Here is a 14,791-nt window from a genome sequence, read left to right as displayed (position 1 = left end):
GTAGTTACTTCTTTAGGACCTGTTACGATGAAAAGCCTCTTGGGATTATCTTCTTTTGAATCGCCCTAAGCACAATCTCCTTTGGATAACTATGCATCATGTTATTTGTCTTTGAAGACCCGTTATTGTGTGGGAATTCTCGTGCTCGACTTCCCAAAATCTTGCTCGTGTTATGCTTGTCCTCTTCAATCTCTTGTGACAAATCTCTAGGATGGCAATTCCTACCAATACTGGCCTTTGACCCTTTTTAATGGTTGATACAAGGAAACGGTCCATAAAGAAGCCGTTTATCCTTTTATTTTTTGGAATAATTTCATGGCATTTCCAAGCCGGAATTCCTGCCTTAGAGGCGAATCTCGTTTTTGCGTGGGGGCACGCCATACGTAATTTTCTTTTTCTCAGTCCTTTTGATGTGACTAGTCACTAGTTAGGTCGCGTTCTATTTCTGGGGGGTATACAACCATTAAACGGCATAGGAGTCCACGTCACGTATGAAACTGAGGTTTATGCGCTGTCTGCAGAATACTCGCTCAAAAGCGGTGTCTCTCCCGTTCCGGGCCCCACATCTTAACTTCTGCGTGTTTTCCCATACCCCGATCCACTGTTGCTTTTATTGCATTCACAGCCGCAGCTTGCGCAGCCTAATGGCTGCGTGCTTTTGCGTGTTCCCTTAAATCCACAGGCACCGGCGCTGAAGGACCAAATATTTACCTGTCCCGGACGTCTGGTGACGGTATTCTGATTGTGTTATTGTAACTCGCCGGTGATTGAATGAACTCCCTTTTGAACTCCGCGTTTTCCCCCACGTTGAACGGAATTTTTCTGATTTATTTGATTGACATAATTATTAATTATTTTTATTGGGAAGCTCTGTTTAATTATTTTTCTTTTTTCAGATAGAAATATTTATTATCCTTGTTTCTGTTTATGTTTTGAGTTGAACAAAAATTTACCATGTTCGTCTACGTCCGTAGAATCAATCGACATTTTTTACATATTTTTCCTAATGGAAGCACGGGATTGTAGTTATCTAATAACTTGAATTAATTGGGTAAATCTACCTGTAGGTTTGCATACATTGTTTACTTCGACTAATCAAGATAGGAAATATGGCGAAGAAGTGGTTTTTTTAATGCCGAAATTCTCAAACTGATTACCGAATTTCTACTGTACTATTTTTGTATGCCTACTTCTAAGGCGGTTTGATTGATGCTTCACTTGGTAAGATCATAGGACATCAGTTAGCTCCTTACCCTATCTCCTGGTAGTTGTTTTATATAACTGCGGCGCATCCTCCCGATTTATGAGTATAGCAACTTGACATTCCATTATCCGAACACTCGCTCAAAACGTGGCCATTAGGTAAGATTCGTAAACTGTACTTTCCATTTTCAATGAGATTCTGTTTCTTCATCATTTGGAATAAGTAACCTCCTTATTGTCATTACAGGTTTTCTCCAAAAAAAATTCTTTTCATTGAGACGTACTGGTGAAAATAAGTAACTTTTGGTCCCTGTTTCTCCCTTTCAAAATTACCAAATTATGGCCGTGAATTTCCCCCAGTCAGTTTTTCTTTCGCCTTGCTTCCCGATCTGTAATGAGTCCATTAAGCGTATTGACATAAAATTTGCAATTCCCATGCCCCCTAAGTTCTTAGGGATTCTTATATGATCGCAATTGATTCTGAGACCGGGTTTGCTAATGTACCTAATAGTTATAGATTTAGGTGCCACGTAAGGTAAGGTATGGAAGGTAAGGCTTTTTTTTCTTTTTTAGCTTTATAAAAGGCATCATGCTATAGAGCCGGGCATCAACTAGTGAGTTGAAAGATAGCAAGCACTTTCCTAAAAAAAGGGGACCAAGGAAACGTACCTTTGAAAGCACTAGCTCCTCTGACAAAAGCCAAAACCATGAGTTCGTCAAACTTTTAAAACAGAGCAAAAGATGAAAAAGACTGACTAACCAAGCCAGGGTAAAAGTGCCTTATAAAAAGTTGCAAGGAAAAAAGAAAGGAAAAAAGGAATATTAATGCACCTTACATTACCACGCGAACCCACCGGGTTCATGAAAAAAACTAGGGTATTTTAGAGTGTTAAAATAACATTAGTGGGCAAGCATATCCGTCATTTTTACATGGTATTCTAGATTTTCACTCAAACAACCAAGGGATGAAAACAAATCAACGTAATAGCTAGGTTACCTAACGGGTGAAACTCTCGTCTTTTACATTTAGGAATGCAATCATTTTTCTGTAATTGGTGCTTCCGCTCGGCTTTCCTCCCACGAAAAACCCTTTGCTACGCTTGCTTTCTTTAATTGGGCTTCTCTTCACTTGCCCTTTGACCGTGGCTCTTTAGACTCTTAAAGGCATTCTCGTTAATCCTACCATTACGTTTGAATTGAATGTAGATGCATTGTACTAATAAAAGATTTAGCGCTTTATCGCTTGGGCTTTCTCCCCGGAAATCCCTTCGCTTGCCTTTACCCGTTGCTGCCACAGTAAGGGATCTTTAGACTCTTGAAGGCAGGCTCGTCAATCCTACCATTACGTTTCAAAATGTAGATACATTTAAGTAAAGTAAAGTAATTCTTGATATGGCTAATGCTTTATCGCTTGGGCTTTCCCCCCGGAAATCCCTTCGCTTGCTAGGATTGTGCTTTACAGACTGCCATGTAGCTGAGATATCAGCGTGCAACCTTTCAATATTCACTTTTTTATTAGAGAAAAACGAAGTATAATTAGAAACCATGATCTATTTATCATCTAATGGTCAAATCGTCAATTTCACGCAAACACGTATCTTCCGGCTGTTTGCTCATGCCATCAACCAATTCTATTACGTCAGAAGGATGCTTTGTGTCTTTCTGAATCGAAGACGTTTGTTCCGGTTTCCTACGCCGGCCGCATTGGTCAGGGCATATTGTCTCGATATGATACGGATTGTCACATGGACACGAGAAGCGCTTTGACTTATGTTATGAGATCACCTTTCAAAACGGAACCTAAAGGCAGGCCTATGAGCCAACCTATGTAATAGCTAGTTGACCAAACAGGTAATCGCATGCCAGCAAGGGTTCCGCGCGATAGATAGAGAAATCATTGGGCCTGACCTCGTAGTCGTAGTGCTATCGCCGGTTTCCCTTCCGCGCCAATCACTGGGGAAGCGCTAAGTAATGGTATAGTAGAATAATCGCGTGAAATGCAGGGCAGGGCAGGATGGCGGGGCTTTCGATACCCATGGACATTTCCCGGGTTTCTGCGCAGCTATCGAAGTGCTCCAACGCAACGACTCCTGTATTGGGTATCGAAGGAAGTCTGCCAATGCAAGGTCGGAGATAGCTTTCCAACCGAGTTGCCTATCCGTCCACGCAGAAAGCCAATGACGGCAAGCAAACCAAACGGAGAGCCGCGACTCCGCGATGGAATGATCCAAGCCCTAAGGTAGCGGGAGAAGGATAGCGTCATGCCTGATCTGTGGAATGACCCAGCTACGTACGGTGGAGTGATTCAAGCCAGGTAGCGATAGTGGCTGATTTGCGGGACAGAAACTTTCGTGGTTGGTGTGGTGATTTCCTCGTGTTCCTCAACGCTTCAAAGAAAAGAAGCGCTCGAAAAGAATAATAAAAAGTGAAAGAAAAGAAGGAAGAAAAAAACAAGTTTTTGAGATTCTAAAAAATGATTTGATTTTGTTTCAAAAAATTACGGGGGATAAGACCTTATATAAAGATACAATAAAGAAGTTACTTAAATTTAAAACAAACGCTAACTTTTTGAAGATTTGTAATTCATGTAACTATACTTTTAGATTAGTAAATAAACTATCAAAAGATTACAACAAATTTAAAACAGATGTTAATAAGCCTGTAACCAATATGTTTACTGAAGTATCAATTCCTTTATCGGTTTCAGAACCAAACCCCCCTGTATCGTCAGTGCCAGATCCTTTATCTATGCCTGATCCTGTATCGTCAGTGCCTAATCCTGTATCGTCAGTGCCGGATTCTGTATCTAACGTGTCCGATCCTATATCGTCTACGCCTGATAGTTTGTTGCCTATGCCTAAACCTTTATCGTCGGCTGATCCTTTATTGTCACCTGATTCTTTCTCGTTACCTTGCTGCTGAGGATCAATCGATAGATCAATCCTCGGCCCCAAAATTAACAATAAATACGCATAAATCATCTTCGTCGAAACCCGTAGCTTCTTCGTTGAAACCAATTGCTTTTTTGCCAGTAGCTTCTCCGTCTTCGCCCGCAGCGTCGAAACCCGTAGCATCTTTGCCAATTGCTTCTTCGTTGAAACCCGCAGTTTCTCAGCTAATTGCTTCTTTGCCTTACGCTTCTTCGTCGAAACCAATTGCTTTTTCTTCTTCTTTGTCGGGTATACAATGTGTTTCAACCCCGCATATAGTAAATTCAGTAATAAGTAATAAGTTATCAAGCCTAAAACTATTGTTATTAAAAGTGGTAAGTTTATTTCCATTAATATTTCATATAATAAATAATAGTTATTTAGGTGAGATAAATGAGAATAGTTTAATTGACAATTTTAATAGTAATTTAATACAATATGATATAAGTATTCTTTTAAGTATAGTTATAGCATTAGTAGTATCATACGCATTGAATTATAAATCAATGTCAAATAACAAGTTACTAAGAAAAATCTTATTTCAAGTGTTGATAACATTTCTTTTTGTTTCTTTTCTGAGACAAAAAAGTGCTTTTTTTGCGTGCTAGCTACACCTTTTTATTATTATTACACAGACACTTAAGAATTAGTTACGCTAGAAGGTGCAAAATTAATTGGAGTAGGAGCGGCTACCATAGCCCTAGCAGGAGCAGCAGTAGGTATTGGAAACGTATTTAGTTCCATGAATAACCTCACTAAAAAAAGAAATCTTTTGAATTTGAATAACCTCACCAGAAATCTCTCCTTTCTTTTGAATAACCTCACCATATATCTCTCCTTTATTTCTAAGAACCTCAACATATATCTCTCCTTTCTTTTTAATAACCTCACCATATATCTCTCCTTTCTTTCGTTGAGAAAGGTATTCTTGTTTGTTGCTCTTTTTTTAATTTTATTAAATCTAATTGGGCTTGGGTTTGCTGAAACAGCATACTGTATGAATATGGGCGCTAGTAGTTCTTCAATAGTAACTCAAGCGTCTTCACATTCACAGTTTATGCAACTAAAGGAGGAGGATTGCCGTTCAATCTTATTTGAAACTTGGCAAGATTGTGATAAAATACTAAAAACCTGCCAACAAGGCAGATTGCCCAGCGCTGAGAACGGTTATGAATTCGTTTCACAACTGCAGCCTGCGCAAATAAACAATCTAGTAAACTCTATCTCTGCCAAGTTAAACCCCTCCATAGTCAGCGAAGCCACAATGCAGGAATGGGCTCAGATTTCGGTACAGTTTAAGGAGGCAAACTCCCGTCTGTTCACGTCGTTCCATAAGGACCTTATTCCTGGCTTGATGCTCATCTCTGGGGTATCTCTCCCTTTAAGCATGTCCCCGGAAGAGGGCATAGAACTCCTCTTGAAGGTCCCCTTCTCCCAGGAAGTGATAGCGCATTATGCCGCGCAAATAGTCTCCCAGGCGCAACCTTTGATTGACATGTATAAAGCCCTGTTTGAGCTCTTGCCTTCGACTCCAGAAGTAGTTTTTGTTGAGCAAGACATGCCGCCGCTGAATCCAGAAACAGAAATAACTGTTTCGCAGGAGGAGGCGGATAAAATCCAAGCCGTTCATAATAAAGCCAGGGACGCTGTCCAGATTTTCGTTAAGTTCCATAGGCTTAGAAGCCGGATTCGTAAAGGGACTGCCTTTAAACTTAAACGTAGACGTCGTGGTTAAAAAACCGTCTCACGGGCAGAGCGGACACCCTGGGGAGGGTAAAAACCACAGCTGACGACTGAATCCGAATATTACGGATTACATATATCAAGTAATTACTTTCTTTTAGGGAAGGGATGGTTAAATTATTCGGTAACCAACCGAGAGATCATCAACGACAAAGATTGACTTTTTTGTCTTTTAATTGAGTTAATTTTCTTTAATTACGTAAACTCATTTTGAAATAACGCAAAAAACATTTCCAGGGTTGGGCTTTCCTTGACCCAACCCCCCCGCACCGATAGCTCAATTGGATAGAGTCCCTGGCTTCGAACCAGGTAGTTAGGGGTTCGAGTCCTCTTCAGTGCAACATCGTTTCATTTCGGGCTTCGATAAAGCTATATACCACTAACTCTCACTCTTATTGAGAAGAAAGCTTTCACAACTTGCAAGGTAAAGCATGTATCTTCCACCCGGTATTATGTTCAGTCCTCTTTCTTTCAGTTCTTGTTTTATTTAAAGTAAGCGGTTCCCTACGCTTTTTCCTATAGCCCACCTTTTCGATGTTTTAAATCCTATGCCAAGACTAGGGAGCGAGGGGCACAAAGTGTCAAGCAGGGTTGGGTTAACCTTTCTCGCCGATCCAATTTATACTGGGATCAGAGGAATGAGTTGAGAACGCCACTACGTTCCTGTACCCTTTGCTCTTAAAAAGTATCGCTGGTTTTCCCTGCATAATCTGGGCGCATGGTCGAATACGTCCAGTCTAGCGTTGGTAATTCCGTAGAAATAAATGGATGCACGAAGTTCATTCTAACGCCGTAGACACCGAGAGTTTAATTGGTTGAGCCCTGAAGTGCCGAAGGGCAATCCCAACGCAAACCGTAGACATTGATAGTTCCTCATACACGCCTTGTTTCTAAATTACCATGTTATCGCCATGACGGGTTTCGTAACCTCGTCGTGTACTCGAAGCGACAGTGAATTGATCTCTAATCACAATCACCCAGTCCTCTTAATGGTGTCGCTAGGGCAAACAAAACAAGCCAACCACTAACTTTTTTAGGTTAGGGGGGTTTCATTACTGTTTATTACTCATCTGGTGCTTACAGTAGTGTGTTTCTGCTTCTTAGTAGATCTTTTTAAAGAACGCCTTTTTTATTCTATTATTATGCTTATAAACATAGAGATGTGCCTAACAAAGGCATAAAATCATTAGAAACTCTAAAAAAGGCAAAGGAATCTAAAAATGTTTAGGCAAAAGCTACTTTGGAAGCAGAGGCAAGGGAATCACCCTTTATAAACTTTCAAGGAGGCAAAGGAAGCAAGAGAATCCATTTTCGAAGAGAGATACGTCTCCGCCCCTTACATACGAGAAGGTGGTTGGCAAGTCCATGAGTTTTTCAGAAGCTTTCCTAAGTGCTTCGTGTGGTGTCGGACTACCATTAGTCCATATTTCAATGAATGAGATTTCCTGCGTCGCTCTACCACTTCCAAATAGATGGATGCTATAATTTACGTTTCGGACAGGCATAAATACAGCATCGATGGGAAATTGTCCCTTTCCGGATTTCGCTAGATTTTCTATACGATATCCGCAATCTTTTTCAATCTCTAATTCAATAGTTAGAGATATTGGTTGGGTAATGGTAGCTATATATTGCGAATTGTCAATTGCTTCGACGCCAGGTGGTAATGATGGATCGCCCGCAGTTACTTCTTTAGGACCTGTTACAGATGAAAACGCCTCTTGAATATCTTCTTTTGAATCGCCCCTAAGCACAATCTCTTTCGGATTAACTAAAGCATCATGTATTGTCTCTTGAAGACCCGTTATTGTGGAATACTCGTGCACGACTCCGCAAAATCTTGCACGTGTTATGCTTGTCCCTTCAATCTCTTGTGACAAAGCTCTACGCATGGCAATTCCTACAATACTGGCTTGACCCCTTTTAAAGGGAGATACAAGGAAACGACCATAATGAAGCCGCTTACTTTCTATTTTGGATTCAAGGCATTTCCACTGAATTGCCTGCTTAGAGGTCGACATCTCGTTTTTGCGTGCGCATACGTAATTTTTTTTTCTCTCCTTTTGATGTGACTAATCACTAGTTAGACGCGTCTCTTTCTGGGGGGTCTACAACCATTATACGGCATAGGAGTCACGTCACGTATGAAACTGAGGATTATGCCGCTTCTGCGAATAGCTCGCAAAGCGGTGTCTCTCCCCGGTCCGGGCCCGCTCATCATAACTTCTGCTTGTTTCATACCCCGATCCACTGATGCTTTAATTGCATTCTCAGCCGCAGCTTGCGCAGCAAATGGCGTGCTTTTGCGTGTTCCCTTAAATCCACAGGCACCGGCGGAAGACCAAATAATTACCTGTCCCCGGACGTCTGTGACGGTAATGATAGTGTTATTGAAACTCGCCTGTATATGAATGACTCCCTTTTGAACTCCGCGTTTTCCCCCACGTGAACGAATTTTTCTCGATTTATTTGACTTGACATAATTAATTAATTATTTTTATTGGGAAGCTCTGTTTAATTAATATTCTTTTTCAGATAGAAATATTTATTATCCTTGTTTCTGTTTATGTTTTGAGTTGCAACAAATTACCATGATTCGTCTACGTCGTAGAATCAATCGACATTTTTTACATATTTTCCGAATGGAAGCACGGATTTTCGTATCTATAACCTTGAATTAATTGGGTAAATCTACCTGTAGGTTTGCTACATGTTTCTTCGATCTAATCAAGATAGGAAATTTGGCAAGAGAAGTGGTTTGGTTAACTGCCGAAAATCTAAACTGATACCGAAATCTACTGACTATTGTTTGTATGCCTACTTCTAAGGCGGTAGATGATGCGTCCCTTGGTAAGATCATAGGGACTCAGTTCAGCTCTTACCCTATCTCCTGGTAGTATTCTTATATAACTGCGTCGCATCCTCCCCGATATATGAGTCAAAACTTGACATCCATTATCCGAACACGCTCAAAACGTGGCATTGGGTAAAGATTCTGTAACTGTACCTTCCATGTCAATGAGATTCTGTTTCTTCATCATTTGGAATAAGTAAACCTCCTATTTACATTACAGGTTTCTCCAAAAAAATTCTTTTCATTGAAGACGTAACTGGTGAAAATAAGTAACTTTTGTCCCTGTTTCTCCCTTTCAATTACCAAATATGGCGTAGAATTTCCCCCCCCAGTTTTTCTTCGCCTAGCTTCCCGATCTGTAATGAGTCCATAAGACGTTGATAAAATTGCAATTCCCATGCCCCCTAAGATCTTAGGGATTCTTATATGATCGCAATAGATTCTGAGACCGGGTTTGCTAATGTACCTAATAGTTATAGTTTAGTTGCCACGTAAGGTAAGGCTTTTTTTCTTTGCCAAAATATCTTGACATCCATAAAAATTTTCCCCCCTCTGTGTGTTCCGTGACGCTTTTTAAAAAACCTTCTTCCAGTAAGATTTGCACGATACCTCTAGTCATTTTAGTAGCTGGTATCCTAGTCATAGCTTTTCTTTTCGTATTCGCATTTCTGATTGAAGTAACTGTGGTGGAGATGGCATCATTATTCGTGAAATATCAATCGGTAATTATTAGAATTGTTTTTACTTAAGTAATTCCTAAAATCTCCAGCCTTTCCTCTTGGCAAAATCTAAATGATATTCAAGGCGGAAAAAAGGTTCTTTCCTTTCTACTCATTTTCATTGGCTATCCATCTTCGTTTTATTGAGTTGTATCTATCTAAATAGATATAGATAGAATAGATATAGATAGATTTTTCTGTATATTTGTATATGTGTATGTATTGGACTATTCGACAACTAACTCTTCAAACCCAAATTTTTAAAGGAATTGAAGTTTCTTTGAGTTCTAATAAATGAAACGAGCTTTCTTTTTTTTTTCATTAGTTATCGCAACACTTCGGGAGCTAACGAGACTACTCTGGCAAAATTACATTCCCTCAATTCCCTTGCTACTGGACCAAAAATCCTAGTTCCTCTAGGATTTCCTTCCTGGTTGATAATGACGGCCCAAGAGGCTTTCGACTTATTAACGTGGATGCCACGATTGAGAAACGGGGAACTTTGACTCTGTCAACGAATGCTTAGTTGTATTGTTGACATTATATAAAACCAATGAACCTTAATGATAACATTACCAATCTACCACTTATTCTTCATTTGGGTCAGGGCTCTGCTTACTATGTTTTTTCTTTGGATTCATCCGGAAATAATCTTGTTATCCGTTAAATTGTTACAATTAAATGGGCTTGCTTGCAAAGAGACAACAAGACTGTTTACCAAATGTCTTGGTTTTCCGACGACATCCAACGTGTTTGGTAAGGTAGGCATGCAAACTCTATCTTTCTTCTTCAAAGGCGTAAGCTTTCTTTGCCAGCCAACCGCTCTACTTCGTTTAAAGTGTGCTAACTACACTTTTTTATTATTATTACACAGACACTTAAGAATTAGTTACGCTAGAAGGTGCAAAATTAATTGGAGTAGGAGCGGCTACAATAGCCCTAGCAGGAGCAGCAGTAGGTATTGGAAACGTATTTAGTTCTTTGACAAGCCCTGTGGCGTGAAATCTATCGTTAGCTAAATAATCATTTGGTTATGTTACTTTAGGCTTTGCCTTAACAGAAGCTATTGCCTTGTTTGCTTTGACGATGGCTTTTTCAATCTTATTTGTATCTTAAAAAAAGAAAACAAGATAAACATGAATAACCTCACTAAAAAAAGAAATCTTTTGAATTTGAATAACCTCACCAGAAATCTCTCCTTTCTTTTGAATAACCTCACCATATATCTCTCCTTTATTTCTAAGAACCTCAACATATATCTCTCCTTTCTTTTTAATAACCTCACCATATATCTCTCCTTTCTTTCGTTGAGAAAGGTATTCTTGTTTGTTGCTCTTTTTTTAATTTTATTAAATCTAATTGGGCTTGGGTTTGCTGAAACAGCATACTGTATGAATATGGGCGCTAGTAGTTCTTCAATAGTAACTCAAGCGTCTTCACATTCACAGTTTATGCAACTAAAGGAGGAGGATTGCCGTTCAATCTTATTTGAAACTTGGCAAGATTGTGATAAAATACTAAAAACCTGCCAACAAGGCAGATTGCCCAGCGCTGAGAACGGTTATGAATTCGTTTCACAACTGCAGCCTGCGCAAATAAACAATCTAGTAAACTCTATCTCTGCCAAGTTAAACCCCTCCATAGTCAGCGAAGCCACAATGCAGGAATGGGCTCAGATTTCGGTACAGTTTAAGGAGGCAAACTCCCGTCTGTTCACGTCGTTCCATAAGGACCTTATTCCTGGCTTGATGCTCATCTCTGGGGTATCTCTCCCTTTAAGCATGTCCCCGGAAGAGGGCATAGAACTCCTCTTGAAGGTCCCCTTCTCCCAGGAAGTGATAGCGCATTATGCCGCGCAAATAGTCTCCCAGGCGCAACCTTTGATTGACATGTATAAAGCCCTGTTTGAGCTCTTGCCTTCGACTCCAGAAGTAGTTTTTGTTGAGCAAGACATGCCGCCGCTGAATCCAGAAACAGAAATAACTGTTTCGCAGGAGGAGGCGGATAAAATCCAAGCCGTTCATAATAAAGCCAGGGACGCTGTCCAGATTTTCGTTAAGTTCCATAGGCTTAGAAGCCGGATTCGTAAAGGGACTGCCTTTAAACTTAAACGTAGACGTCGTGGTTAAAAAACCGTCTCACGGGCAGAGCGGACACCCTGGGGAGGGTAAAAACCACAGCTGACGACTGAATCCGAATATTACGGATTACATATATCAAGTAATTACTTTCTTTTAGGGAAGGGATGGTTAAATTATTCGGTAACCAACCGAGAGATCATCAACGACAAAGATTGACTTTTTTGTCTTTTAATTGAGTTAATTTTCTTTAATTACGTAAACTCATTTTGAAATAACGCAAAAAACATTTCCAGGGTTGGGCTTTCCTTGACCCAACCCCCCCGCACCGATAGCTCAATTGGATAGAGTCCCTGGCTTCGAACCAGGTAGTTAGGGGTTCGAGTCCTCTTCAGTGCAACATCGTTTCATTTCGGGCTTCGATAAAGCTATATACCACTAACTCTCACTCTTATTGAGAAGAAAGCTTTCACAACTTGCAAGGTAAAGCATGTATCTTCCACCCGGTATTATGTTCAGTCCTCTTTCTTTCAGTTCTTGTTTTATTTAAAGTAAGCGGTTCCCTACGCTTTTTCCTATAGCCCACCTTTTCGATGTTTTAAATCCTATGCCAAGACTAGGGAGCGAGGGGCACAAAGTGTCAAGCAGGGTTGGGTTAACCTTTCTCGCCGATCCAATTTATACTGGGATCAGAGGAATGAGTTGAGAACGCCACTACGTTCCTGTACCCTTTGCTCTTAAAAAGTATCGCTGGTTTTCCCTGCATAATCTGGGCGCATGGTCGAATACGTCCAGTCTAGCGTTGGTAATTCCGTAGAAATAAATGGATGCACGAAGTTCATTCTAACGCCGTAGACACCGAGAGTTTAATTGGTTGAGCCCTGAAGTGCCGAAGGGCAATCCCAACGCAAACCGTAGACATTGATAGTTCCTCATACACGCCTTGTTTCTAAATTACCATGTTATCGCCATGACGGGTTTCGTAACCTCGTCGTGTACTCGAAGCGACAGTGAATTGATCTCTAATCACAATCACCCAGTCCTCTTAATGGTGTCGCTAGGGCAAACAAAACAAGCCAACCACTAACTTTTTTAGGTTAGGGGGGTTTCATTACTGTTTATTACTCATCTGGTGCTTACAGTAGTGTGTTTCTGCTTCTTAGTAGATCTTTTTAAAGAACGCCTTTTTTATTCTATTATTATGCTTATAAACATAGAGATGTGCCTAACAAAGGCATAAAATCATTAGAAACTCTAAAAAAGGCAAAGGAATCTAAAAATGTTTAGGCAAAAGCTACTTTGGAAGCAGAGGCAAGGGAATCACCCTTTATAAACTTTCAAGGAGGCAAAGGAAGCAAGAGAATCCATTTTCGAAGAGAGATACGTCTCCGCCCCTTACATACGAGAAGGTGGTTGGCAAGTCCATGAGTTTTTCAGAAGCTTTCCTAAGTGCTTCGTGTGGTGTCGGACTACCATTAGTCCATATTTCAATGAATGAGATTTCCTGCGTCGCTCTACCACTTCCAAATAGATGGATGCTATAATTTACGTTTCGGACAGGCATAAATACAGCATCGATGGGAAATTGTCCCTTTCCGGATTTCGCTAGATTTTCTATACGATATCCGCAATCTTTTTCAATCTCTAATTCAATAGTTAGAGATATTGGTTGGGTAATGGTAGCTATATATTGCGAATTGTCAATTGCTTCGACGCCAGGTGGTAATGATGGATCGCCCGCAGTTACTTCTTTAGGACCTGTTACAGATGAAAACGCCTCTTGAATATCTTCTTTTGAATCGCCCCTAAGCACAATCTCTTTCGGATTAACTAAAGCATCATGTATTGTCTCTTGAAGACCCGTTATTGTGGAATACTCGTGCACGACTCCGCAAAATCTTGCACGTGTTATGCTTGTCCCTTCAATCTCTTGTGACAAAGCTCTACGCATGGCAATTCCTACAATACTGGCTTGACCCCTTTTAAAGGGAGATACAAGGAAACGACCATAATGAAGCCGCTTACTTTCTATTTTGGATTCAAGGCATTTCCACTGAATTGCCTGCTTAGAGGTCGACATCTCGTTTTTGCGTGCGCATACGTAATTTTTTTTTCTCTCCTTTTGATGTGACTAATCACTAGTTAGACGCGTCTCTTTCTGGGGGGTCTACAACCATTATACGGCATAGGAGTCACGTCACGTATGAAACTGAGGATTATGCCGCTTCTGCGAATAGCTCGCAAAGCGGTGTCTCTCCCCGGTCCGGGCCCGCTCATCATAACTTCTGCTTGTTTCATACCCCGATCCACTGATGCTTTAATTGCATTCTCAGCCGCAGCTTGCGCAGCAAATGGCGTGCTTTTGCGTGTTCCCTTAAATCCACAGGCACCGGCGGAAGACCAAATAATTACCTGTCCCCGGACGTCTGTGACGGTAATGATAGTGTTATTGAAACTCGCCTGTATATGAATGACTCCCTTTTGAACTCCGCGTTTTCCCCCACGTGAACGAATTTTTCTCGATTTATTTGACTTGACATAATTAATTAATTATTTTTATTGGGAAGCTCTGTTTAATTAATATTCTTTTTCAGATAGAAATATTTATTATCCTTGTTTCTGTTTATGTTTTGAGTTGCAACAAATTACCATGATTCGTCTACGTCGTAGAATCAATCGACATTTTTTACATATTTTCCGAATGGAAGCACGGATTTTCGTATCTATAACCTTGAATTAATTGGGTAAATCTACCTGTAGGTTTGCTACATGTTTCTTCGATCTAATCAAGATAGGAAATTTGGCAAGAGAAGTGGTTTGGTTAACTGCCGAAAATCTAAACTGATACCGAAATCTACTGACTATTGTTTGTATGCCTACTTCTAAGGCGGTAGATGATGCGTCCCTTGGTAAGATCATAGGGACTCAGTTCAGCTCTTACCCTATCTCCTGGTAGTATTCTTATATAACTGCGTCGCATCCTCCCCGATATATGAGTCAAAACTTGACATCCATTATCCGAACACGCTCAAAACGTGGCATTGGGTAAAGATTCTGTAACTGTACCTTCCATGTCAATGAGATTCTGTTTCTTCATCATTTGGAATAAGTAAACCTCCTATTTACATTACAGGTTTCTCCAAAAAAATTCTTTTCATTGAAGACGTAACTGGTGAAAATAAGTAACTTTTGTCCCTGTTTCTCCCTTTCAATTACCAAATATGGCGTAGAATTTCCCCCCCCAGTTTTTCTTCGCCTAGCTTC

At 40.4% G+C, this 14,791-nt stretch overlaps 3 protein-coding genes across 3 annotated transcripts; 2 read left to right on the top strand and 1 right to left on the bottom strand.

Annotated features, from left to right (window-relative positions):
• Window positions 1-2,910: 2,910 nt before the first annotated feature.
• On the bottom strand, window positions 2,911-4,335 carry LOC147416896 (uncharacterized). Its single transcript, XM_086507985.1, has one exon. The coding sequence runs from the start codon at window positions 4,275-4,277 to the stop codon at window positions 3,831-3,833; it is 447 nt and encodes a 148-aa protein (XP_086364111.1). The 5' UTR covers window positions 4,278-4,335; the 3' UTR covers window positions 2,911-3,830.
• Window positions 4,336-5,190: 855 nt separating this feature from the next.
• Window positions 5,191-5,868, top strand: LOC147416895 (uncharacterized). The gene has a single exon (XM_086507988.1). The coding sequence runs from the start codon at window positions 5,191-5,193 to the stop codon at window positions 5,866-5,868; it is 678 nt and encodes a 225-aa protein (XP_086364114.1).
• Window positions 5,869-10,900: 5,032 nt separating this feature from the next.
• LOC147416894 (uncharacterized) lies at window positions 10,901-11,578 on the top strand. Its single transcript, XM_086507989.1, has one exon. It carries the CDS (start codon window positions 10,901-10,903, stop codon window positions 11,576-11,578), a length of 678 nt encoding a protein of 225 aa, XP_086364115.1.
• The last annotated feature ends 3,213 nt before the right edge of the window (window positions 11,579-14,791 follow it).

This window comes from Adiantum capillus-veneris, unplaced genomic scaffold, assembly GCF_014529385.1.
Source record: "Adiantum capillus-veneris isolate H3 unplaced genomic scaffold, ASM1452938v2 Hic_scaffold_392, whole genome shotgun sequence".
NCBI lineage: Eukaryota > Viridiplantae > Streptophyta > Polypodiopsida > Polypodiales > Pteridaceae > Adiantum > Adiantum capillus-veneris.
The sequence above is the reverse complement of the archived record's forward strand: the minus strand, read 5'-3'. Positions and strand labels throughout refer to the sequence as shown.

Bases quoted from the DNA above. Each gene is read 5' to 3' on its own strand.
- LOC147416896 (XM_086507985.1), bottom strand. From the start codon at position 4,277: ATGCTACGGGTTTCGACGCTGCGGGCGAAGACGGAGAAGCTACTGGCA.
- LOC147416895 (XM_086507988.1), top strand. From the start codon at position 5,191: ATGCAACTAAAGGAGGAGGATTGCCGTTCAATCTTATTTGAAACTTGG.
- LOC147416894 (XM_086507989.1), top strand. From the start codon at position 10,901: ATGCAACTAAAGGAGGAGGATTGCCGTTCAATCTTATTTGAAACTTGG.